Below are 25,042 nucleotides of genomic sequence, written 5' to 3'. Positions count from 1 at the left end.
GCTCACCCAGGATACAAACCCTCAGCTGATAGGGGCTTTTTTGGGATGGTCAGCACAAATGGAGGGTAAAAATGTTCGAACTTGATAATTTGAAACAAATTTTGAAATGTTCGAAATGCTCTCCACATGACCCCACCCCCCACCCCCCCCCCGAACATGATCAAACGAAGTCCATCCTTCAAATCCTGTTCAGCATGAGGCAGGTGCAGGACCAACCCCTACCCCCCCCCCCCCCCCCCTCCGACTGTATTGTTCAATGTATTATGTATAAAAAGGCTCGCGGCCCTCTTGGCCTTTCTGGATTAGTATTTGCTATACAAATAAAAATTAAAAAAACACATAAACAACAAACAAACAAAAACAGACACAACGTTAGCATGGTTATAAGGATGGATAATTAAGGCCAGAATTCCTTGCTTGAATCGTGTCTCCAGTGACCGCAATGACCTCTCGAGGATCCCTCACAGGAAAGCAGAAGAGGGTGAAGCAATGCCTCTCAGTTACTATCCGGGGGAGTCACGGCTAACCTCTACCGGGACTTGAACCCCCTTCCCCCGATGAAATACTGAATAAACCTTGACCAGATAGACATCGCTATGGTTAATACAAGAACAGTATACAGTGAGTGACAGTCTTGAGCTGACGATAGACTGTCACGTATTGCCTGAAGATCCTTGGCAGGATTTAGGCTTCGCTATGGTGGGACAGTTCACCCAGGGTATATACTTACCGGTACTTGCTTGAGGTTTTTCCCCTATTTTACTCCTTCTTGAGACAGTTCACCCAGGGTTGCTTACTGCATGGTATTTGCTTGAGATTTTCCCCTTTTTTACTCTTTCTTTCTTTCTTTTCTTATTTTATTCTTTTCCTCTTTATTTCATTCTATTTTTATTTATTTTGTTTAGGGTGGGTCTCCTTTTTGTGTGCTGTCACGACACAATGATACGACGTACGTGGTATATTCATTGCAGCTGCCACAATTACAATACTGTTAGCTAACGTAAAATTTCTCTGGAATGTTAATTTTAGAAGCGCGTTATGGGTATGGTGGAATTAATATATATTTCATAATTAACATTATCAAGTATGATTGAATGATTCCCAAAGGGGGAAGGTAGCATATTTCAAATGAGAGATATTCACCACAAAACAAACAAAAAACCGTCAAAACTGTTAATCCTCTCTACGATTTCATATATTCATTAGAAACAATCGTTAGATTTCTTGAAGCATCTCCAAGACTTCAATGCTTATTCTGTCTGTTTTGCCCTAATAATCTGAGTTGAGTATTATCCGGTTTAGGAGGTGGGATTATTCTCGCCCTTGCTATGACCATTTGCATGTACCAGCTTTCAGCATGACAAGCATAACAAGAGCGAAACAGCGTTCATCTTAAAATAGGTATTATATGGGAAGAGTGTCGCCGGTATATCCCCCTATATGTCTCAAGAGGATATTTCGGGGACAGCGTTACAGGAAGGCAGTCTGTTTGACATTCTCTATTTCAAGGTCAAGGCGAGCTCTTCATCCAGGGTGTTAAGATCATCAAGGTAACTTGTAAAAAAGACAAACAACTAATGTCAGTTAACTGTTTGTCTGAAAATTAAATTTGTATACAAATTTTGGCATTCACAAAATGCGTTAAAAAACAAGGAGATTTACGACGTGGAAAAATTGTTGTTATTCTTCTTCTGCTCATTCTTACTTTTATTACTTTTATTACATAATCATGATAATACGTTTAGTTGCTCTCATAATATGTCATGTAGAAATCTTGTCGTTGTTGCTGATGTTATCAATTTGTAACATGTTTCCTGTTTGTATCTGTTGTATATCACAGGACTGAATAATTGTTGTAATATATAAAATAAATAAATAAATTCTGAACTTATTAAAACGGTTAAGGGGACGTCAGATTTATTTACAAAATGAAGAGAGGCGTCTCATGCGTCTAAGGGTGACGTGGGGGGGGGGGGGGGACTCAATAATTAATGAGAGAAAGACAATCCATTCCCAGAATTTAAGGTATTTGACCCCCCCCCGCCCCGCCCCGCCCCGCACACACACACGCACACACACAGCTTCACCCACCTCGAATTGACACATCTTCCTATTTTTCCCTTTATTTCCACTTTTTCTCTCTTCCGTTTATATCATACAATCAAGTTTATTGGGACAACATTTTTCATTTGTTTGCCGAAAACGTAGCTCTCATAACTGTGTGAATTAGATTTTGAGAACTTATAAGAACTCCACGACAAACTTTAGACGTCTTGATTATACCTTTCAAATTCGATTCTTGGCTCAGACGCTACTTGGTCTTGGCCAGGGTGACTGTGGACTATCCATCCATCTAATTCAGAGGATATCAGTTTTAACTTTACGCAAACTGTTTCAAGAATCTCCTTTCACGATCTTTCCTTTCTTGATTACATTATGGTATGTGAACAAGAAAATAGTGTAACAGTGTTTATGTATCATAATATAAGACAAAATGATGTATTCGGAAAACGATATTAAGTAGTGTCCATAGGTCGGTTTTAAGTCTCTCCACTATGGATCCACTCTAAAACCGTGCAAATTGTTTGGGAAAAACGAAGTACTTTCTCTCTCTCTCTCTCTCTCTCTCTATGACTGATTGAGGGGACTTGGTAACATTGTTTAGATGAGAGAAAATGGTGCTAAGGTAGTGACTTCAATGCTAGATGTACAATTAAAGATAATCTGAAAGTTTGAGTTAAAAGGGACCATTTTTAATGATAACAATTGGGCCCAACTGATCTGATTGATTCTTTAATTCTCTCAACTGTAATCTTACAATTTAATTACATTTTAGGCGAATGTAAATTATCACAAAGCAATGAATTGGCTCTATTTACCATTCCATATATATATATATATATATATATATATATATAAGTATTGACAGATTTTTAAAAGCCTGTCTTATTTTCAAGGAAGAACGGTTGGGAAAATTCAAAAATGGTTGGGAGAATTTACTATTGATCACTGGTAGAGGGTGTTGCATAGTGACACCTTCAAAGAAAACCATAAATAACTTTGTGGTTTGAGAATTTTCTCAGGATTTTTTGCCTGTTACTGAGAGGGTAAGTTCAGTAGAAGGAATATAATAAGTGACATTTCATACAGAAATTACACAGTTTTTTCATCAACATTCAACAATGTTACTTAGTCACTTAATATAACGAAAAATATCTTTAATTACCGTTCTACATTGTGGATGACACACAAGCGTGACACATTATGTTACCATGGCAATGATGTACAATCAGATGATTATCACAACAAAACGTGTTGATATAGGTCAAAGTATTATTTTCTTCTCTCTCTCTCTCTCTCTCTCTCTCTCTCTTTAGATCATTAATTTGGCAGGGCTGACGCGGTTCTAGAAGATTCTTTTTTCGAAGGGTTTATTTGAGGGTTTTGGGGCTTGGGGTTCTTGTTTTAATTTTCTACAATTGTGGATGGACTTGAAGAAATTGAGAGGGGAGGGGGGGGGGGGTCTTGCGCTTAATTAGAGACAGTTAAATAGCAAAAGTAAAACTGAATTATTTTCTTGCATTTAGCAGCAGGTATCTGTCGATAACTCAAGACCTACATTATTTGATTATGTTTATTTTGATTTATTTTCATGGCTCAAATTCAAACATCAAACTTCTTTTTTTACCTGGAGAAAGTCGAAATAATTCATGAATAAATAGCGATGTGATAACGATGAACCTACATATTTTGCCATCTTCATATGCAAGAGAGAAATGAAATCTTTGTTATTTTTCAAACTTGTTAGTTTTACCAGATTTTGTAATAATAAACCGATGCCAAATATGTTGGAGACAGTGTAAAGATGTTACATCTTTTGGTTTTGGCAAAGCGCGTGTTAATCTTCCTACGATCATTATCAGCAATTGAAAAGTTCTTGTTATTGTGATTATTGATATGGCAAAAAATCCCAGTGGATATAGATGACAAAACCACAGTGAAAGCAGACGTGTGATGGACTGATTTCACTAATGAAAGGATTTCCTGGTTTCAACACATGAAGGTCGATGCAATGCGATGAGATTTTGAGCTGAGAGTTTGGGAGAGGATTTCAGTATATGACACTTTGAACGTGTAGCAATACACATTGTAAATTAAAAGATGATTAGTACTACAAAATCGGAGAATAGCGTTGACGAGTTGAAGAGAGTCATAGCGCTCGTAATCAGCGCCGGCTCGTTATATTCGCGCCTTGTTCCTTTTAGTTTCCGTTTATATTGATCGATTTCGGCTTTCTGTTTCATTCTTGCGTTTTACTCTGATGAGTGCAAGTCGAAAATACACATTGTGTATTTTAAAATGTATCACTTTCTCATGTTGTGTAATCTGGTTGTGACTTCTTGACAAAGGTCAGTATATTCACAAGAGCGCCCAGGTTTACGTTGATAAATATTGGGGTTATTCGTTACTCGATTTTCTGATGGTTCTCTTTTCCAAAGTTCATAACTCCCAAACCCAAATTTTCCATAGGCACACGAGGGGTTTCATAATTTCTAGAATAAAGTATATAGGTTTCAATATTCCGGGGTTCCTATGAATATACTCAAACCAATAAAATTAACGGTTATGTGGCGTGGGGGATGAGCCCCTCCCCCCCCCCCTCCGAAAAAAATAAACTGCGAGGCACATGTAGAAAGTTAATGTAAAATACCCAAAAGCCCCACCCCCTAAGCTCCGCCTATATAGTAATATAAAACCGCTTCTTGTTCTTCTTTTTGTTGTTTATATTTGTATTATTATTGTTATTATTATTGTTATTATTGTAATCATTATTATTCCTCTTCCTCTTCGCCTTCCTCCTCCTTGCCACCTTGATCTCCCACCACTATCTCTCCTCTTTCTGTCTCCTCCCTGTATTCGTCTCATCCATTCGTTCTCGTCATCTTATCAGCTAGCGTGAAAGTGCATTATAGTCCTATAATGAGCTTGGAAAGAGGTGGATTTTGTTTCTAAACTAAGCCAGACAAGCGGCCGACGAAAGTTTCGTTACCATGGGAACGTCGCAAAGCTTATTAGCACATAACCTTCCATAAATATGGGGGAAATACTTGAATTTTTCTTTAATTAGTCTGTTAATGAGTGATGCGTGGTGGTTGAGTTGAAAGTTAGGGGACGAACGGGACATCGTGGACCCAATATAGCAGGTTGCCTTCGAGGGAAGGAAAAACCTCGTTAAAGGCGATATCCGTCCGCCAGTATCTTGACTGAAAATCAGAGGATTTGTATTTTTACATTCATGTAAACCAAGTGTAATTCGAGAAGTTTCACGGCCTGTCATCGCTTATGTAAGATTTCTGTGGTGAGCCTTGTAATATGAACTCACAAGGCATACATCTTTCGAGAACTTTTTCAAGGAAGCGCAACTATATATACAACACATGTAATTTTATAAAGTGAATCCAAAAATATACTTAACTAACAGTACCCTGATGCCTAGTTTTGAGAATGAATGATCGTGCAACATTCTTAACTCGGTGGTCTGTTTTCCATGTTTCAAATTAAACTTTGTTTATTTCTGTCCACATGTATTTTCATTTTGAACCTCAGTAAGATGAATTCATCTAATTAGTTTCAATCGTCGAACTGTACGGTCGTATTATTGACTGTAATCCTGTACGATTGACATGATAGAGATACATGGGAAATACACAATTTAAAAATATAACAACTAAGTGTGTGTATTCGGTTTTAACAGACGTGTATCAATCAGATATGATTATTTACGTCTGGGGACCGACCTTTAAACGTCACCATCCGAAAGACGTGATTCAGCTTCGAACCTGCGTCCTCGGCTGAATCAATTTGTAACTTCCACTTATAGCTGGATTACAGGCGCACGCCACAACGCCTAGTTAGACTTTATAACAACTGAACTTGTAATTCTAAGTATATATAGAGGCAGAGCCGTCATTGTCATTTGGATCCTGCTTGAACAATGTCAATACTCAGTTTTATCATTGTTAAGTTAAAAGGTTAAAACAAACCTACGATGTGTTTCTTTCTTCTTGTGCAGTCGATGGTGAGTTTCAGCCTGAGAAGGATCGTTATCATCTCTACGTCTCATTGGCCTGTCCATTCGCTCACCGTACTATCATCACAAGGAAGATGAAAGGACTGGAAGATGCCATCGGAATGACCATTGTAGACTACCTACGAGATGAGAATGGATGGGCATTCACTGATCAGGTATCATTAAAAAGCATGGTGGCTCAGGGGTTAGAGGAGTATATAGAGTAAGGGTTCGAAACTATGTCGATGGCTGATCATACCATCATTACCAGGAAGATGAAAGGACTGGAAGACGTCATCGGAATGACCATTGTAGACTACCTACGCGATGAGAATGGACAGGCATTCACTGATCAGGGAGCGTTTCACAAAACTTGTCATCGGTGACAAATGACAGTTTTTGTCATAAGCTACTGAAATCCTTGCTTCTGATTGGTCATCAGCAGATTTGTCACTGATTTTTGTCATTTGTCATTGATAAAAGGCTTTGTGAAACACCCCCTCATGTATCATTAAAAAGCATGGTGGCTCGGGGGTTAGAGTAGTAGGGTAAGGGTTCAAAACTATGTTGGTGGGTCACAGTGCTATCATCACTGGGAAGATGAAAGGACTGGAAGACGCCATCGGAATGACCAATGTAGACTACCTACGAGATGAGAATGGATGGGCTTTCACTGATCAGGTATCATTACAAGCTTTCAAAAAAATATTTAAAAATCTATGAAACAAATTCAGAAGTAAACATATCAAAATATGAGATGTATGCAGGACTGCACACCAACAGGAATACAATTGTATGTCGATGTCATGGGCCCTTTAAAAGGATGGTACTGTATTTCAGAGGATCAGTGGCGTATCCATAAAAATAGAGGTGCAGAAACATCCAGGGTTATTCAATTCATGTAGCTATGCCTTCCGAACCCACACTACACACTCGGCAGGTCCTAGGTTCGAAACCAAATCAATGAACTAATGACTTCAAAATTACCAAACACACCGGATAAGAGTTAAAGTCCCTCGTTAAAGTCCCCTGGCAATTAAAATCTAGGCATGATTTTTAATTTTTTACTATAGAGGGAAAATTGACGGAAATTGTAGCGTCTGCCTTGGAAAGACGTAGAAATCTGCATTGTCATTAGCATCCCCTTCTTATATTTAAACAAACAAGGGGGACAAGGACTGAGCTTTAGACTAATGATAGTTGTTTCATACCAGTCCCAGAGAAAATCAGAAGTAAAAATACAAGTTGTACAATTCGCTGAAATTTTGTCAACAGAGTTTAATTTGGCAATGTTTTCAATTAGGATAAGAGAACGAAAGATTTCAATCGCAGACAGACATTCACAAGTTGTGCTGTTCTCTCTCCCCCTCTCTCTCTCTCTCCCCCTCTCTCTCTCTCTCCCCCTCTCTCTCTCCCCCTCTCTCTCTCTCTCCCCCTCTCTCTCTCTCTCTCTCTCTCTCTCTCTCTCTCTCTCTCTCTCCATTTTCTTCTGTTTACAACAACGACAAAATGTTTTCAATGATTTGAGTATCCTAATATTTTGATTGAAATGTACGTTAAAAATAAAAATAAAACTATCATTGAATGCTGGAACAAAATAGTATTATCAGAGTTGTAAAATGTTTTTTCCTTTTTATTTCCCTTTGTTTTCCATACCTTCGTTTGGCCATGATTACGCATTGGTTTCTGCAGTTCACTCGGAAACCAATGACGCTATATATCTTAGCATGGTTTCCTAGAAACTGCTAAATGATACCTTTAATCATATTAAGGGAAATATATGGGATCCATTTCGTTTTAATAACTTGCACCCAACGAGGGTCCTGAGTACATACTGACACCCTGGAACATACGGCATGTTGTGTCATGTCACGCACAATTCCACTTTGAGTCATTGCCTCTTTGGCGGGAAAAACTGTAGGAGAGAGAGAGAGCAGAGAGAGAGAGAGATAGAGAGAGAGGGGGAATAGAGAGAGAGGGAAAGAGAGGCAAGAGAGAGAGGGGAAAGAGAGAGAGAGAGGGGAAGAGGGAGATAGAGGAGGAGGAGAAAGGCAGGGGGAAGAGAGAAAAAGATAGAGAGAAAGGGAGAGAGAGGGGAGAGAGAAAGAGGGTGGGAGAGGGAAGAGAGAGAGAGAGAGAGAGAGAGAGAGAGAGAACAGAGAGAGAGAGAGAGAGAGAGAGAGAGAGAGAGAGAGAGAGAGAGAGAGAGAGAGAGAGAGACTAGTAAATGGTACAACTGAATGAAGGAAAAACGCATTGACATGAACATGATGAACCATGAGAAAATGTTCTGTTGCAGCAGGAAATATTAAGAAGATGTAATTTTAAGGAGCAGGAGGAGGAGGAGCCAGAGAAGTGGAATAAGAAGAGGGAGAAGAGGTAAAAGTATAAGAAAAAGAAGAAAAAAGAAGAAAAAGAAGAAGAAGGAAAAGAGGAGGAGTTGGAGGAGGAAGGAGAAAAAAAGTAAAGAAGATGCGAAGATACGTGACATGATTATGTGCTGAGGCCTTACTTATCATTATTATATTTATCAAACGGAATCTAAGTATTCCCATTGCTTCTTCGAGATATAGGCTTTTCCACTAAATGACTGTTCGTTTGTTTATATTAACTATGAATATAACGGACAAAGAAAGTGGACAAAATATACAGTTCCTCAGATAGACAAAGGAACATCCCTTCACTGCTATTATGTAAAAAGGTGAATATGCATGTGACACCTGTTCTACACATTTTTACATAATAGTAGTGAAGGGATGTTCCTTTGTCCACCTGAGGAACTGTATATTTTGTCCGCTCTCTTTGTCAGTCATGTTCATAGTGATTGTTTATCCTTTGTTCTATATGTCCACATTTTGCTCAGCGACCCAAGACATCCCTGGACACTGTCAATAACTGCAAGTATCTGAGGGAGGTCTACATGATGGTAGAGCCGGGTAAGACATGCCTTTAATACCTTCAAAAGAATGATGAACGATACAAAGCAATTTGGATGTTCAATAGCAAAAATACATTGACTAGTATAATTTAATAGAAATGGAATTTAGACGCAGCTGTTCACAATAGTTGTCAATACAAAATTGTCAAAGTAGGCTTATTCTTTTGTGAGTAAACATCTGACCCCCCCCCCCCCGATGTTCGAACGTAGTTTCATTGGTTTCGTAATAGTGTGACGCGAACCACATATCTTGGGCCAAGCAACAACAAAAAGTAGTAATATAATTACCGTCGATTTAAGTGATCTGGAATTAAGTAGAAATAGTGAATAATAACATTGTCATTTTCAATCATTTCGATCGAAAAATTGTGGGGGGGGGGGGGATTGGAAGCTTTTCGCCTTTTTTTACAAGAAAGTGGCCCGTCTGTGTTGTTCACTGCTATATAGAACAGACCTAACGATATTCTTCCTTTCCGTTCCAAACGGTTCCGAACCGTTCCTTCCGTTTAGGTTACGATGGTCGGGTGACCGTACCAGTCCTATGGGACAAGAAGATCATGACCATTGTAAACAACGAATCCGCTGAGATCCTACGTATCCTGAATAAACAGTTCAATGCCTTCTCAGCTACAGAGGAGCAGCGAAATCTAGACCTCTCTCCAGATGAGTTGATGGAAACCATTGAGGAAATTAACTCATGGGTTGCTCAGTGAGTATAGTTGAGTTTATTGGTTGATGAAGTTGTCAAGGTAAAACAAAAATGAACCATTCTCTTTCAAAATTGAAAGCGGTTGTGATGAAACCGAAATTTGCTTCAACTATTCCAAATTGTCCTGCTACATCTTACCTAGCTGAAACACAGTCGAAATCCAATGATAATCAGAGAGGATTAATACATGCTCGTTGGAGTAAGTATGAGAAATATATAAAACGTAACCAAATGGGGAAGGAGCAAGATCGAAAGGTATAGTAGAAATTAACAATCAAAATGAGAGAGAGAGAGAGAGAGAGAGAGAGAGAGGGTGAGAGAGAGAGAGAGGCAAAATGAAAGTAGGAAGGCTATGCTAGAGATAGAAAAGACATTATTTGGCATGCTTGTAAAAGAAAAAGAGAAAACAGATTACAAAGAGAGATGAAAGGAATTTGGTGGATAACCATGCAAACATGACAACAGTAGAGGAAATCTTGCGTCGATGTATAATGTAGAAGAGATGTACAGATTGTGGGAGAGAGGCAGAAAGAGACAGATATTTAGAGAGGACATTCAGACAGATAGACCAGAGACGGACAAACAGAAGAAAATGGAGAGAGAGAGAGAGAGAGAGAGAACAAAACAAAACTGGTGAATGTCTGTCTGCGATTGAAGTCATTCATTCTCTTATCCTAATTGAAAACATTGCCAAATTAAACTCTGTTGACAATTCCTGCGCTAATTGGCGAGATTTGATTTGGAAACGGAAGTTATCAATGAATGGACCTAATGAAGCATTTAAATTAATTGCGGTTTGGCTCATCCCATTGTCATACATGTGTACGTTTTAATTTGTTTTCATTGAAAATAGAACGCGCCGTTTGTAGAGATGATAGTAGACGGATAATCTAGAATACCCAAGGTTGTAATTGTTATCCATTGAAAGTCATGAATGACGATTGAGATCATTTCCTGTGAGTGTATAGGCAAACCAAACTCGAAAACATGAGGATAAAAAACGTATTGATTAGGAAAATGAACGATATGCATGCGATAATAAAAGGAATGTGAGAGAAAATTTAAAGAAGAAAAATGCAAATATTTGGTAGATTAAGAGAAATAAACAGAGTTTATAAATTGAAATAAAACTACTTTGGATGTACAGCTTGCAAACATGTGATAATAAAGAACAATTAAATAATCGGTATTTCAAAAGAGACGTCTAATCGGGATTCCTTCCAATCTTGATCACGTTCCTCGGTCTATATTTTTTTGATTTGTGCCAATGTACTTCATTCGGGATAAATTTCGTTTTGTTCACTTCGACCTCCGAGATCTATATAGGGATGGTGTTGATATAAGGTCTGTCATTTGCCTTGTGCAGGTGCCATAAGGCTTGTTGCCTGATCATAACAAAAATACAAAAATAGCCGCATGGCTGTGTGCTTTGGTGTTATTATTATCTAGTCATTACATGATGAGGGCCTATCGATATCATTTTAATTTGTTTTCTTTGAATTCATTCCTCTCCTAATGAGGAAATCTATTTTAAACTAAATATTTTTAAAAAGAACACAGAATCTTTCTGGTGCCCTCACGTCAACGTTTTGCCAATCCTTCTTGCTCTTGATGAGTGTTGATTATTGTTTTGTTTGTGTTTGGTAGCTGAATGGTGAGGACTGTAATCATTATATGTCCCCATCTGCTCAAAATTGTCCTTTTCGTCCATAATTATGACTTAAGAAAACAACTGAACTTGAATTTTTCCAGAAGTTCGCACTCATTAACATCCTATTTCGCTATTGGCCTTTTCTCGTGAGTTCAAACCGATAATAAAGATTGCATTGTTTTCATTGATTTTGTTTAATTGTCATACAGCTTTGTTTCCCCTTTCTGCTACTTTTATTATTATATGTCTCCTCTTTCCCCCTCGCTCACTCTCCTGTCCGCTCTCCTTCTCTCTCTCTCTCGCTCGCTCCCTCTCTCTCTGTCTCTCTCTCCCTCTCTCTCTCTCTCTCTCTCTCTCTCTTCTTTTTTTTTTTTTGCCCGTTTCTTTTTTTCCTCTCTGGATTTCTTTATTTCCCTCCATTCTCTCTGCATTTGTCTCTTTGACTCTCTATGTCTGTCTCCCCTCTCTCTCTCTCTCTCTCTCTGTCTCTCTCTCTCTCTCTCTCTCTCCTGTTCTCTCTCTCCCTCTCTCTCTCTCTCTCTCTCTCTCTCTCTCTCCCTCTCTCCCCCTCTCTCTCTCTCTCTTCTTTTCTTCTTTTTTTTTTTTGCCTGTTCCTGTTTTTCCTCTCTCGATTTCTTTATTTCCCTCCATTCTGTCTGCATTAAATTTTGTTTTTCTCTATCTTTCACTGTCTCTCTCTCACTCTCTCTGTCTCTGTCTCTGTCTCCCTCTGTCTCTCCTTCTCTCTCTCTCTCTCTCTCTCTCTCTCTCTCTCTCTCTCTCTCCCTCTCTCTCTCCCACAGAGACATCAATTTGGGCGTGTACAATGCTGGGTTTGCCACAGCTCAGGAAGCCTATGACGAAGGTGTAGTCAAACTCTTCAAAGCTCTTGACAGGGTAAGTCTGTTGATATCATTCAACATTAGTAGTAGAAGTAGTAATAGAAGTAGTAGTACTAGTAGTAGTAGTAGTAGTAGTAGTAGTAGTATTAGTAGTAGTAGTAGTAGTAGTTGTAGTAGTAGTAGTGGTAGTATTAGTAGTAGTAGTAGGCTAGTAGTAGTAGTATTAGTATTTGAATTTATTGATTCAAAAGAAAATACAACACCAGATAATATAGTAGTAGAAAAAGTAGAAGTAGTATTATTAGAAGTTGTTGTCGTTGTTGTTGTTGTTGTTTAAGCAAGAGAAGGAGCACTCATGGTCGTCGTTTTCGTTGTAAAACGCATATTAAAGGGTTATTCGAATTAAAAGAAAAGTTGAGATATTCACATCTTTCTCTGGAGCCATGATGAAAAAGAAGGGCATGGGCAATATTGATCAAATTGTCATAATGATCATATTGTTTGGAATAATGTAAAAATATATTTGTTACCTAAATATGTTTATGAATTCATATTTACAGGTGGAGGATGTATTGTCCAAGTCTCGTTATCTATGCGGGGATCGTCTAACCGAGGCCGACATCCGTCTCTTCACCACCTTGATACGTTTCGATGTCGTGTACGTTCACCACTTCAAGGTATAAAGCAAACATTGTATATGTCTCGAATGAAACAAATGAAGTATGTGCGTAGCTACACGGGATAGGGGGGGGGGGGGGGGGGGGGGGGGGTCAGGGAGCACTCCTCCCTCTATCGAACAACTGAAAAAGACAAAAGAGAGAAAAATCGAGAAAGGAAGAAAGAAAGATAGACAGAAAGAAAGAAAGAAAAAGAGAAAGAAAGGAAGGAAGAAAGAAAAAATGAGAGAGGCATGAAAGGCGTCAACCTTCTTAGACAGATGCCCCCCCCCCCCTCGTGATATTCATCGATCCCCGCAGCGGTTGAGCCCACGCTACACCACTGCAATAACCCGGAGCCCTAGACGTGCAAAGGAAGTTTAGAGGAATCCGGTAACTTTGTCTCATATTCTGAAACAAAATCCTGGATTTAGCTCATGCTGCACTTATAATTATAAACCTTTAGGTCAGTCAGGAAGCCCATGACTTTCACAAGCCGGTCGCATATCTGATTATATCAAGAATTTTATGATTGGAATCACAAATTTAATACTACAGTCTATTGGGGAAAAGAGTGTGGTAAAACCGGTCACTCAAAGATGTTTTTTGTTGTACTTTTTGAGGCATTTCTTGGTCATATTGAAGCGCGATATTTTTTTTAGGGCTTCAATATTACACCATATCTCAGACGCTGATAACACGTAGGGCCGTGCATCTCAGATTTAACATTGTTAAAGGATGCCTTTAATGTGAAGCCATACAAGTTGTGGACTACCTTGATTACAGGAGAGGACATAAATAAGAATAGAGTAAGGTCATGTCGATCCGTCTTCAGGGTTGAGGGTAGATACTATATCGGAAGCTTCACTCCATAAGACACGTAGTAAATTAAAGTATGTTGGAGTGACAAGTGCCCCTGCATGCCTCCCCCGGAATTTAGGCCCCCGTCATCTGCAGCCAAAATAAAGATGTATATACGAGTTGATCACCACCATCCAGATCATCGCCTTCACCATCAACATCTTCGTCGTCAAAACCATTGTTATCATCATTATTATCATCATCGTCGTAGTCGTTGTCGTCATCATCGTAATCGTCATCATTATCACTTTCACCATCACCATCACCGTCGTCATGAACATTGTCATCATAATCATCATCATCATCTTCATCTTCACCATCACCATCAGTATCATCATAATCACTAAAATCACTGCCACATTCATCAAAACCATCATCATTGTTTTCACTCACTTATGAGTTATGATGAAGCAAGTACTCAACCAACATTACCAAAGGCTGCATGAAAGATTAGGACAATATATAAGGACTGAAGATATGGGGAAGGGTAGAGAGAGAGAGAGAGAGAGAGAGACAGACAGAAAGAAAGACAAACCTTTTCCATTATCTCCCATCAGGATAGAAATATATTTTTTTAAGAATAGCATTCGCTTTTCGTCTACTTTCGAATTCATAAAAAAGTACGCTAAATATAATAATTCTCAAATGATATGGTTTCTTTGTAAGTCCATCTGGCATGTTATTATCGATGAAGGATGAAACGTGATACCTATTCCTATTCCACTTTCGTGTCCTCTACTCCCGAACTACATGCTGTCGTTCGTTACCCGAGTTACTCAAGTATGAAATTCCCCAACGTATAATGATGCAGTCTCGAGTGCCTGCTCAAAATTCATTTTGCAAAGGAAAGGTGATTGTCATTTTAATGATACATATCCCATCTAGCGCCATGCCGTCATGTAAGCTTTGAATTATGAATTAGACACGGGGCAAAAGGGTCAGATGATACGCCTGCTGAGAACCAGAAGGGCGTTCCCTCGGTGTAAAGTATACGCGTTAATGCCCCTCTTGAACTCAGCAGATGGGGTAGATGAAACAGCCACTTGCCTTGTTGCTCATTATGATGACGTAAGGAATAAAGAAGGAGCAGATCGCGAGGTGTCTGGCCTCTTGATGTGATGCTCCCATGTGACCCATTATAGGAGGATGGAAAGAACCGGGTTGAACCATGATGGAGGCGTCACCTAGGAAACAGATGGTGATGGGATGATGAGGGCGTGGTGGACGTGGTAGACTGGTGTCATGAAATTTGGGATGGAGAAAGATGGGTCGGGATAGAAAGAATAAGAATACGAGAAGGAGACAGAGGAGGAGGAGTGATGCACCAAATAAGTCTTTGACAATAACTATGCAGTTATCTAACACTAATCGAATCCCTTACTTCAATCATGGACCTACTAAGAAGTCCATGCTTCATTATTGGACCCAACCCAGCCATACTCTATCCTACTCCGAACCCTAGCCTTTGGTGTATCCTAAAAGATCAGTTGCAAGCCAAGCACTGACCAGTACATCATTCTGTGAACATTAATTATTCATGAGAGATATGCCGTAAAGATCATCGACTTTAACTAGTCTTTAGTTGTTATCTATTGTATCAGTTTTTATCCTGTCGGAGCCAGAAAGTTATGCCTTAATCTACATTATACATTTATGATACGATTCCTCTGCTTGAGGAAGATGGGTGTTTAGGCTTCTGTGGAGAAACGAGGGAGTAATTTGGGAGAATGAAGAGAGAAAAGAAAGTGTTTATCAGTACAAAATATAAAGGACAGAGAGAAAGAGAGAGAGAGTGTGAGAGAAGGGGAGAAATATTCATGCACAAACATCCATACATATATTATAGAACGATAGAAAGAGGTGGACAAGGAGAGATGAGCAAGAGAGTGAGAGAGAGAGAGAGAGAGAGAGAGAGAGAGAGAAAGAGGGGATGGCGGCGGGAAGTAGAAAGAAAACAGAGAGGGAGACACATGAGGAATGTATTGTTTGTTTCATTGTTCGCTTCTTATCATTCTTTTACACAAAAACAGTCAGTTGTTTTACACTTGAATCTCGAAGTTTTTACGATTTTGAAATAAACTACCTATTCTATTTTGCTACAATGTGAGTGCTTTAGATCTGTTAATAATCTCGATTCTCGATGCCTATTCCAGGGGTGTGTCCAAGCTTGTTGAGTTTGATTCCGTCAGTATATTTGAAGTGCACTATTTTTCTCAATATCTTGCTATTTTGCTGAATGGAGCAAGGGAAAGGAAGAAATCCTCGACTTCTCAAACTGTCGGGCTTTATTCCTGACGACTGCCATATTATCCAATGTAGGTCTAAATAATCATATCGAATGGGGTTGGGGGGGGGGGGCAGCCAACTAAACTTCACTTCACTTTGGAAATCTTGATTTCTTGCATGGTCATAATACTGTCATAATACACACGGACAAAATTACTGACATGAACAAAAAATTATTTCTGAAGGGAATCACCGATATTCCCCCCCCCCACCACCACCACCCCCAATACGCTACTGTAGTGATAATGAGTTCCGTTTGATGTTATTGATCAATGATTGTATAGATTTTGTTATAGTTAATGGATTTTTAATCTGTTTGTATTTTACTCAGTGTAACAAGAAGCGTATTGTGGACTATCCCAACTTATGGGGCTTCACCCGTGACCTTTACCAGACACCGGGGATTGGAGAAACGGTAGACCAAGAACATATCCAGAAACATTATCAGGTAATTAGTAACACTAGCCGTTTGGGATATATGTTTCATCATTTTGTCATCCATGATGCCATGAGTACTGTGAAGTCAATGATATTTTGTAGTAATACTTTGAAACACTATTCAAAATCTTTGTTATTGTTCACACCTCCCCATGTCATTCTATTCACATATGTAGGTTCGACGTTTATCGTTCCAGTGGGTGTTTCATAAAGAGTTCGTAAAGTTACGCATGACTTTAGGAACGACTTGTATATGAAAAGCCAAATGGGATGCTCAATCATTATTAAATACATCAAATAAAATTGAGCTGTGCAGATGTTGATTAACATTCTTCTGATAAAAAACGTTTTTTATTGCAAAGTATATTTTTTGTCATAATTCAATTGACGTTATTGAAAATATCATTAAAAAATGTGGGCATCCTATCTGCCACTTCATATACAAGTCGTTCGTAAAGTCATGCGTAACTTTACGAACAGCTTTATGAAACACCCACCAGATTTATAGCGCTGAATACGTCTATGATGTCTCTACAAGAGTGAACAATTATTCACCCCGGTCATATCAGTCTATTTTGACATGTAAACTATATATATACCTAGCAAAATTACAAGCTAGCGCATGCACCAATACGTTCCCTGTTTGAAGACCCCCCCCCGAAAACAAACATATAAAAGTTAGAATATAATACATGTATCAATATATAACATGAGGATAACACAAGTGGAGAAGACATGATGGACAAGGGAAAAACATTTTAAACATGTACATTAATGAAAGTATTTGGAGACTAGACAGGAAGCCCGGGCCTTATGTAAAAGTATGTCTCCAGTAATTGTATACAAAACTAAGTACATTATTCAAATTTTGTATTTGTTATAAAAAGGAAGAAAAAAAAAAAGGAAAAAAATTGCATTCACACATACACTCTCTCCCATACTCACCAACACACACTTTTCTTATACTGCGTGGCCATCTGATCACATCGGGGCAGTTCATGCAAGTAAACGAATGTAGAACTTAAAACGAAAAATATTATTCTATAATATAATTCTCAATCAGCATCATTTTCTCTTTCTCGTTCGTTCGTTCATCGTGTAGATGGTCCACAGGCACATCAATCCTAATGGTATCGTCGCCATCGGACCCGATCTAGACTTCGATTCTCCACACGGCAGGGATGTGAAATTCCAGAAGTAGGAGGGTCCACAAAGTTCTCGAAAACAAGAGAGTTATACAAACTAATCATACTTATTTGTTATTACTTTCCGCTAGTTAATTTGATAATCATGAGCTAGATGACCACATTTATGTCAAATTCAATTGGGTACCGAAGTGCTAACGTCATATTCGGTCGTCGTCCAGTTAACTGGTTCCAAACAAAAGTGCTTGCGCATGAGGTTTACCGCAAAATCATTCAAGCAACGGGCTAGAGCAGGGCATATTCAGTGTTTAGCGCTGGTGTGATTATCACACCATTCTTTATGCATCAAACTGTTTGGAACCAGCAACCTTGATAACTTGGCCAGTATGACGTCATACTTCGGTACTCTAACTATCTCCGTAGTACATGTGATGTAGAAGACAGTAAGATAGAATGAAAGAGGCAAATTATTACTATTCTTACTTCCATGTAGGTAGGCAGATAATATATTCATGTCATTGTCGTGCCTTGTTTTATGAAAACGCCAATTTGATGTTAGCCAGCAGCTATACTTTACTCTGAATCGAGTTTATCATTCAGCTGCAAGAGGTCTTCAAAACACTTTCAGTCGTATGATTGTTAAGAGCTTAAGATAATGAAAATAATAATGAATGGCGCATGATAAATATGTACAAAATGTAGAAAGTTTGGAATATGATGTGTTTCCTTTTGAATAACATTATGTCGTATTTCCAGTAAAGATGGTGTCGTTGAGGCTTAATCATAATTGTTTTCTTTTTTGTATTGGTCATTGATCCTTATTTGTGTTTGTTTGTTATATTTAGTTTAATACATTTTTCAGCAAGTCCGTATTCAAAAGAAGACAACATTACAAAAAATACCTGTACCACTTCTGCAATGGTGTCAAATATTATTGTTTATGACTGGCACCCGGGTAGCCTGGGTAAAATAAGCAAGTTTGTTTAATGATTCAGTAGAGCATTATGTCTGAACCCCAATAATATGATTTAATTTTTTTTTTTTTATTGTATACTGACTGTCGTAAGAATAATTTTCGTGAGCCGAATTCTGAAACAGGTTATCTCCCTCTCGCCAACATACGATACCTTAATTTGTTTGCTCATATTTCCTTTGATTTGGAATCTTATCGAAAAGATGTGTATGATATTGTACTGTATAAAAAAACGAATTAATAATAAAGAATAACTTGGACAAAATATGGGTCAAAGCATATCACGCCCCATTTATACCATTTGCACCATTGGCATGATCTAGGCCCCGTCTTGACTAAGTTGGTCTCGCATCCAGGAAAAGTGGGCATAATATGGACCAAGCTATATGGGACGGTCCATTTATCTATAGCACCATTGACATTGCCATTCTGAACCCATCCGGGTTCTAAAGGTAAGCTTCGCGTTGTGAGCAAAGTATGGGTCAAGCTATAATTATTGGCCCAAATAAGTGCCCATCCCTTCCACTGATTCTCACTGACCAGTGTAAGATATATTCATGTATATATTATATCATTCACCCTATTGCTTTGACTGTGTAAGGGCAAAATTTATACAATGTATTTTACCAGAGCATGGGAATATTTCACACACATGATGTACGTCGGAAATCGAATATAATAATGATAAGATTTGGTTTATATATATAATGGAGCTACTAAATACATTTACTCTACGAAACAACTGGTTCATCAAAGGTTTGAATAAAAAAAACCCCCATTAATATATTGTTATTTTTATTTTCTCCCAAGTCAGTTCCATATTATCAGCCAGTCCCAAATGTTTGAAATCCGAATGCATTGTTAATGACCTTATATCATACAATGCGATTTCCTTTTAATCCAAGTCAGTCCCATAAAATGTGGCCACCCTCAATATGTTGAATTTGTACATACTTGCATAGCGCCCTCTTCATATCCATGTTTATGTTCAAAGTCTTGCTTGAGCAACATGTACATGTATTCAGTTCTTTTATTTTATCTAGAGCAATATAGGCCTATATGAACACAGGGCTTCTTAACTCACTCCTTTCTTTTCTAATGTTAAGGTTAACACCAATGTTTTAACTAACTGTCTGTTGAATATAGGAAAGACGACAGGTTATAGAATATAGTAATAATGACTGCTTTGAGAGACATGTTCAAGGGGAGGTTATAATTGTGCTATTGCCCGAGGCGTCCCGGGGGCAATAGCACAATTGTAACCTCCCCGAGAGCGTATAAAAACAACTATGTCTCGAATATTAAAGCAGTCATTATTACTTTTATATACCGAAAAAAGAGCCAACTTATAATAATAACAATAATAATAATCTTTTAAAGTCTACTCCAAATTTTATTAAGTTAAACCGAAAATGGAAATTATTTTTGCCCGATTGATCGTGAGCCCGGCAGCCACTGAGCATGACACCACCTTGGCTTTTCTCTAGTTTATCTGCACATGTATCATCAAAAAATTATGGCATCTGCCATAGATTTTTGTCTCAGAAAGTGAATGCGTAACAACATTCAAGAACAAAAGGCAGCGGGGTTACAAGTTCCCCAGAAATGATTTCTACTCCACAAAATAGCATATATTCTGTGCTTTAAAATGCGTTTCGCCCCAATTATAACGTCAATGGTAACTTAAGATATGGTCGAATTGATGCAACAATGTCATAATTCGTGGTAGTAGTTTACGTGTTTAGCTGTAGCGACGTACACGTATGCGCACACAATTTCCAAGAACAAATGTCCAACAGTTTTCATTATGAATTTCACGTACCCTTTTGGTATTCTTGCTGTCAGCAGAATTAATCAAGTCTTGCAATTGATCATCATCGAGAAGAGTTTCTTCAGCCATTTTTGCCTTGTTTGGAAACTATAAGTAGAATCTAGGCCAGATTTAGTAGTACGATCGACATTGAAAAAAAATGAAAGATTAAGCTAGCGACCGATTCGCACACACACAATGTATGGTATCTGCGCTCGCTCAAACCAGAATTTAACACGTGAACCAATGCGTACTTCAGCAAGATTGAACTATTTTCCCGGTAACTGGAATTTTGCCGGGATATTACTGATTTACTCTAGAACTATTACATAGGTTTGGCATTTTTCGTTTATTTGCGGGAATGGCTAAAACCACGACTGAAATTTCGACCAATCAGATGGCTGGATTTCTTAATTAAGGTATATAATTATTATTAATCGTTCTCCTGTCCCTGCATCCATGTGACTCTTTTAAAACTTTGTCGGCTCCACTGTTCACTTTTTACTTGATTTTGTTTATGCTGAATAGATAATTATTGTAATGATAATAATAATAATGATACCAATAACATTAATCATCTTCATCATAATCACATTTCTCATCTGCAATTTCTTTCTACTATTAACCCTATTTCCATATGCATACGTGTAACAAATATACAAGACACTCTTTGAAAATAAAAGAATAAAAACCTTTATAATCGTCGAATTGTTTCAGATTAAGAGTTTATTGTACTGTTCATATACATGAAAAATGTCCATTCTGTCATAATACGTCATCATAATATGCAACCAAATCTTGACACAACGCACATTCGTTACTATGATTGTGAAAGACATTACCCAGGATAGATGCAAGCAACCCTTGAGACTTGAAAGCATTTAAAGAAATATAGGGCAGTTGTATTCATGACCCTTCCCAGTATACAATTGAAGTGAACATAATTTATACTGATTACTATATATTACAGCATTATACTCGAGTATGGTTACTGCATAAGGTATCAACCATCATATACACTGATAATCAATGGGAAATAAGACATTAGTTACACACAGAAGTATCATTAAAACTCAAAACATGATATATTACAATATGAGTCAATGAATTCATGATAACACTTATACAGTTATCTCATTAGCAATACTTAGTAAATATATAGAAATATATGTAAATCAGAAGAGGTTTACTATGTAATACAAAAACGAATGCTAGAAATCAAATCCTTCATCAATTTTACATATCGTCACATTGATAATTACCATCACATGTTTACTTTTATATAAATGCAGTGTCTATTCAATTAATTTTAATTCGATTCAATTTAATTCAATTTGTATTTTTCCAAGGTAACAACATAAAAATGTAACATGGAATCTTTTTACAAGGAATAGAAAATACATATGTAAACAACAAAAACAGTAATAATCGGAATACATACGTGATAAATATATGTAGACGTTTATATTAAAATGTAAAATTAACCATAGCATGAGCACTAAGAAAGAGTAAAATGGGAAAGAGGGTGATAAAGGTATAGAAGGACAGTAGATCGAAGTTAGGAGAGAAGGAAAAGAGTCAGCAGAAGGGGAAGGATATAGAGAGAAAAGGAAAGAGAGCTGATGCGAAATAAAAGATGAATAGGGATGATTGTAAGAAGAAAGAGAGAATATCGTGAAATGATAAAGGTAATACACAAAAAGATTATAAATTCCCACTTTCAAATTAGTTAACACATTCGTATATTGACATGAAAGTGCAACAGAAGACGATTTAAAAAAAAAATTATAAAACGAAAGAACCGGGAAAGTAGAAGGAAAAGAAGGTAAAACTGACATAGTAAGTGCTGACATAGTAAGTTCATGAAAAGGGCCTTTTTAAATATAATATATATATAGACAGGATATGTGATGGTTTTCGAAATGGTTGATATTCGCATATTCCATTCAAACAAAGCTAAACTGCAAAACATACAACATTATAGAAGACGGAATATCAGTTTTCGCATTAGATTACAATGTCAGTTGTACGTACAAGAACTTAATTCATACGGGCAATTTAATATTGCCATTGTACATGTTTATACAACTATTATCGTTATTCAATGTGAGCTGTTAAAGGCCGTAATGGAAAAGGGAATGAAGGATTTCAGATAGCGGTTTGTTCTACATTTTGCAGACTTGAGTCGTTTACCTGATCGCATCCAACAACATTCAAGTTAGTCTACTTTATAAAGAAAAGAAATAAGAACAAACAACAGAGTAGTGAGCACAATTGATTATTATTTTTTTTTTAATCAGATGTGCAAACAAAACTTGTAGAGGTTACATGTAGGCCTATACCACAACCATCGATTTAAGATCGATGGGGATAACGAATAATACAGTGGCCTATAGTCAATGGGATACAGGGTATATCCCACGAGCTACAGAGCATAATTATAACACGAGTTGGCACGACGACTGTCCACGTGAATGCATATGTGCTATTCCAATCACATTGACTATCGCATCCTCACCGGGTACCTATTTTAAAACACCTAGGTTGGGAGGAGTAATGTAGATTAAATGCCTTGCTCATTGATATTAGTTGGTTGTGGTATAGGCCTACATGTAACCTCACAAAGGTGTAGATGATGCCATCATGACCCTCTGGCATAAGTTATGCGAACAAGCCAAAAACCTATGCACGAATCTTGTTTGCTGACTTTTCCTCGGCTTTTAATACCATTGATCCTATGTGTTTGAAACAGAAACTTCAGGTCTTGGGGGTCCATCCAAGTTTGTGCTCATGGGTTCTGAATTTTCTAGTGAATAGGGAACAGAGGACGAAAGTTAACAATTCGCAGTCTGATTTGATTACAACAAATGTAGGCGTCCCCCAAGGATGTGTACTCTCTCCTTTTTTGTTTAGCGTTTATACTAGTGACTGTAAGATGGAAAATGATTCCTGTACTATTATTAAATATGCAGATGATACAGTAGTCATGGGTCTTATATGTCAGAATGATGAAAAACCATACAGAGATGAAGTAACTAAGTTTGTAAATTGGTGTCAAGGAAACAATCTGGTCTTGAATATAGTAAAAACAAAGGAAATGATCATAGATTTCAGAAAGCAGAACAACGACATAATTCCATTAACTGTTCATGATGAGGATGTTGATATTGTCACCGAATACAAATACTTGGGAGTTCACATTGATAGTAGTATGTCATGGGACATGCATGTTAGGAAAACATACTCGAAGGCAAACCAGAGGTTGTACTTTCTTAGGAAAATGAATATGTTTGGTGTGAGTAAAGATATCATGAAGCTCTTTTATAGCTCAGTCATTCAATCTGTGATTACATACTGCTGTGTTGTTTGGTATTATTCTCTGAGGGTTCAGGATAGAACAAAGCTGGGAAGGGTTATTAAAGCAGCAAAGAAAATAATTGGCAGAGATGTTGAATGTCTGGGAGACATAGTTGACGAGCGCATTTTGACACATTTTAAGAAACTTGTTAAGGACCCCTCACATCCTCTTAACCAAGTAGTGATTTTTAACGAGTCTGGTAGGGCACGTCAGATACGTGTAAGAACAGAAAGATTTCGTAGAACATTCGTACCCTATGCAATACGTCTGTTCAACACCACCCAACGACGCTGAACAAGATAACAATTGATTTTAAATTTAAATTTAAATGAATCAGCCATTCTTTTTTCCCTTTCTTTTTAGCATGGGATCATCGACGGGCGCGTGCCGGGTTGTTGAACACGTTACCAAGTAAACAATGGTTGGCATTGTAGCCACCTGGCATGCGCCCGCCGAATTTTCCATGCATTTCAACACGTGGCTTTTTCTTATTTCAGTAATTTTTTTTTTTTTTTTTTTTGTATTTGGTTTTAAACGAATCAGCCCTTTATTTCTAGCTCGGGATCTCGACGGGCGTGTGCCGGGTTGTTGAACATGATATCCATATTAACATTGGATGTCATGGTAGTCACCTGGCATGCGCCCGCCGACTTTTCCATGCTTTTCAATATGTATAATTATATTCTTGTGATTTTTCGTACCCATTAATGGTGATTTATTATCTCTTGTTATAACTCTTTTATTTTGGTCTTAATGAATCAAACTCTTGTTCTAAGCTCGGGATCCTCGACGGGCGCGTGCCAGGTTGCTGAACATGTTTTCCAAGTTAACAACAATGGTTGGCATGGTGGCCACCTGGCATGCGCCCGCCGCTATTTCCATGCCTGCATTCAATACACAACACGTACTAGTGCCCATTGAATATGTGGGGATTTCTGATTTAGTAGTTCTTGTAACAGGTCTTGAATGAATCCGCCCTTTATTGTTTAGCTTTTTAGCTCGGGATTCTCGACGGGCGCGTGCAGGGTTGCTGAACTTGTCTCCTTGCTAACAACAATGGTTGGCATGGTAGCCACCTTGCATGCGCCCACCGACTTTATGCTATGGTCACATTACCCAAAAGTAGCCTGCTCGGCGGCCGAGCGGCGAGTTTTTAACCAATTCTGCACGGCGGCTGCCCGGCCACCGAGCGGCAGCCGCCCAGGCACCGCTCGTTTTTAGGGCATCGCTCGGTCGCCGCTGAAGTTTTAGCGCGGAGTTAAAATTTGGGCGGCGCCTGCTCACTTTTCACTCGCCGCCCAAAAT

The 25,042-nt window shown here is 38.1% G+C and overlaps 1 protein-coding gene across 1 annotated transcript; it reads left to right on the top strand.

The window, feature by feature from the left end:
* The first annotated feature begins 696 nt into the window (after positions 1–696).
* LOC583183 (glutathionyl-hydroquinone reductase YqjG) lies at positions 697–18,836 on the top strand. The gene is made up of 8 exons (XM_030995070.1): positions 697–718; positions 6,074–6,246; positions 8,934–9,006; positions 9,519–9,717; positions 12,172–12,265; positions 12,771–12,887; positions 16,345–16,461; positions 17,554–18,836. Exons 1-8 carry the CDS (start codon positions 697–699, stop codon positions 17,650–17,652), a joined length of 894 nt encoding a protein of 297 aa, XP_030850930.1. The 3' UTR covers positions 17,653–18,836.
* The last annotated feature ends 6,206 nt before the right edge of the window (positions 18,837–25,042 follow it).

Source organism: Strongylocentrotus purpuratus, unplaced genomic scaffold (genome assembly GCF_000002235.5).
Source record: "Strongylocentrotus purpuratus isolate Spur 01 unplaced genomic scaffold, Spur_5.0 spur5_scaffold_21, whole genome shotgun sequence".
Classification (NCBI taxonomy): Eukaryota; Metazoa; Echinodermata; class Echinoidea; order Camarodonta; family Strongylocentrotidae; genus Strongylocentrotus; species Strongylocentrotus purpuratus.
This window is presented reverse-complemented; position numbering and strand designations above follow the sequence as displayed.

What these genes read in the sequence shown, in the direction of transcription:
- LOC583183 (XM_030995070.1), top strand. Translation starts at nt 697, where the DNA reads ATGGTGGGACAGTTCACCCAGG. An exon ending in GGTGGGACAGTTCACCCAGG is followed by an intron (nt 719 to 6,073) that starts GTATATACTTAC and finishes CTTCTTGTGCAG; the next exon opens with TCGATGGTGAGTTTCAGCCT. An exon ending in GATGGGCATTCACTGATCAG is followed by an intron (nt 6,247 to 8,933) that starts GTATCATTAAAA and finishes CATTTTGCTCAG; the next exon opens with CGACCCAAGACATCCCTGGA.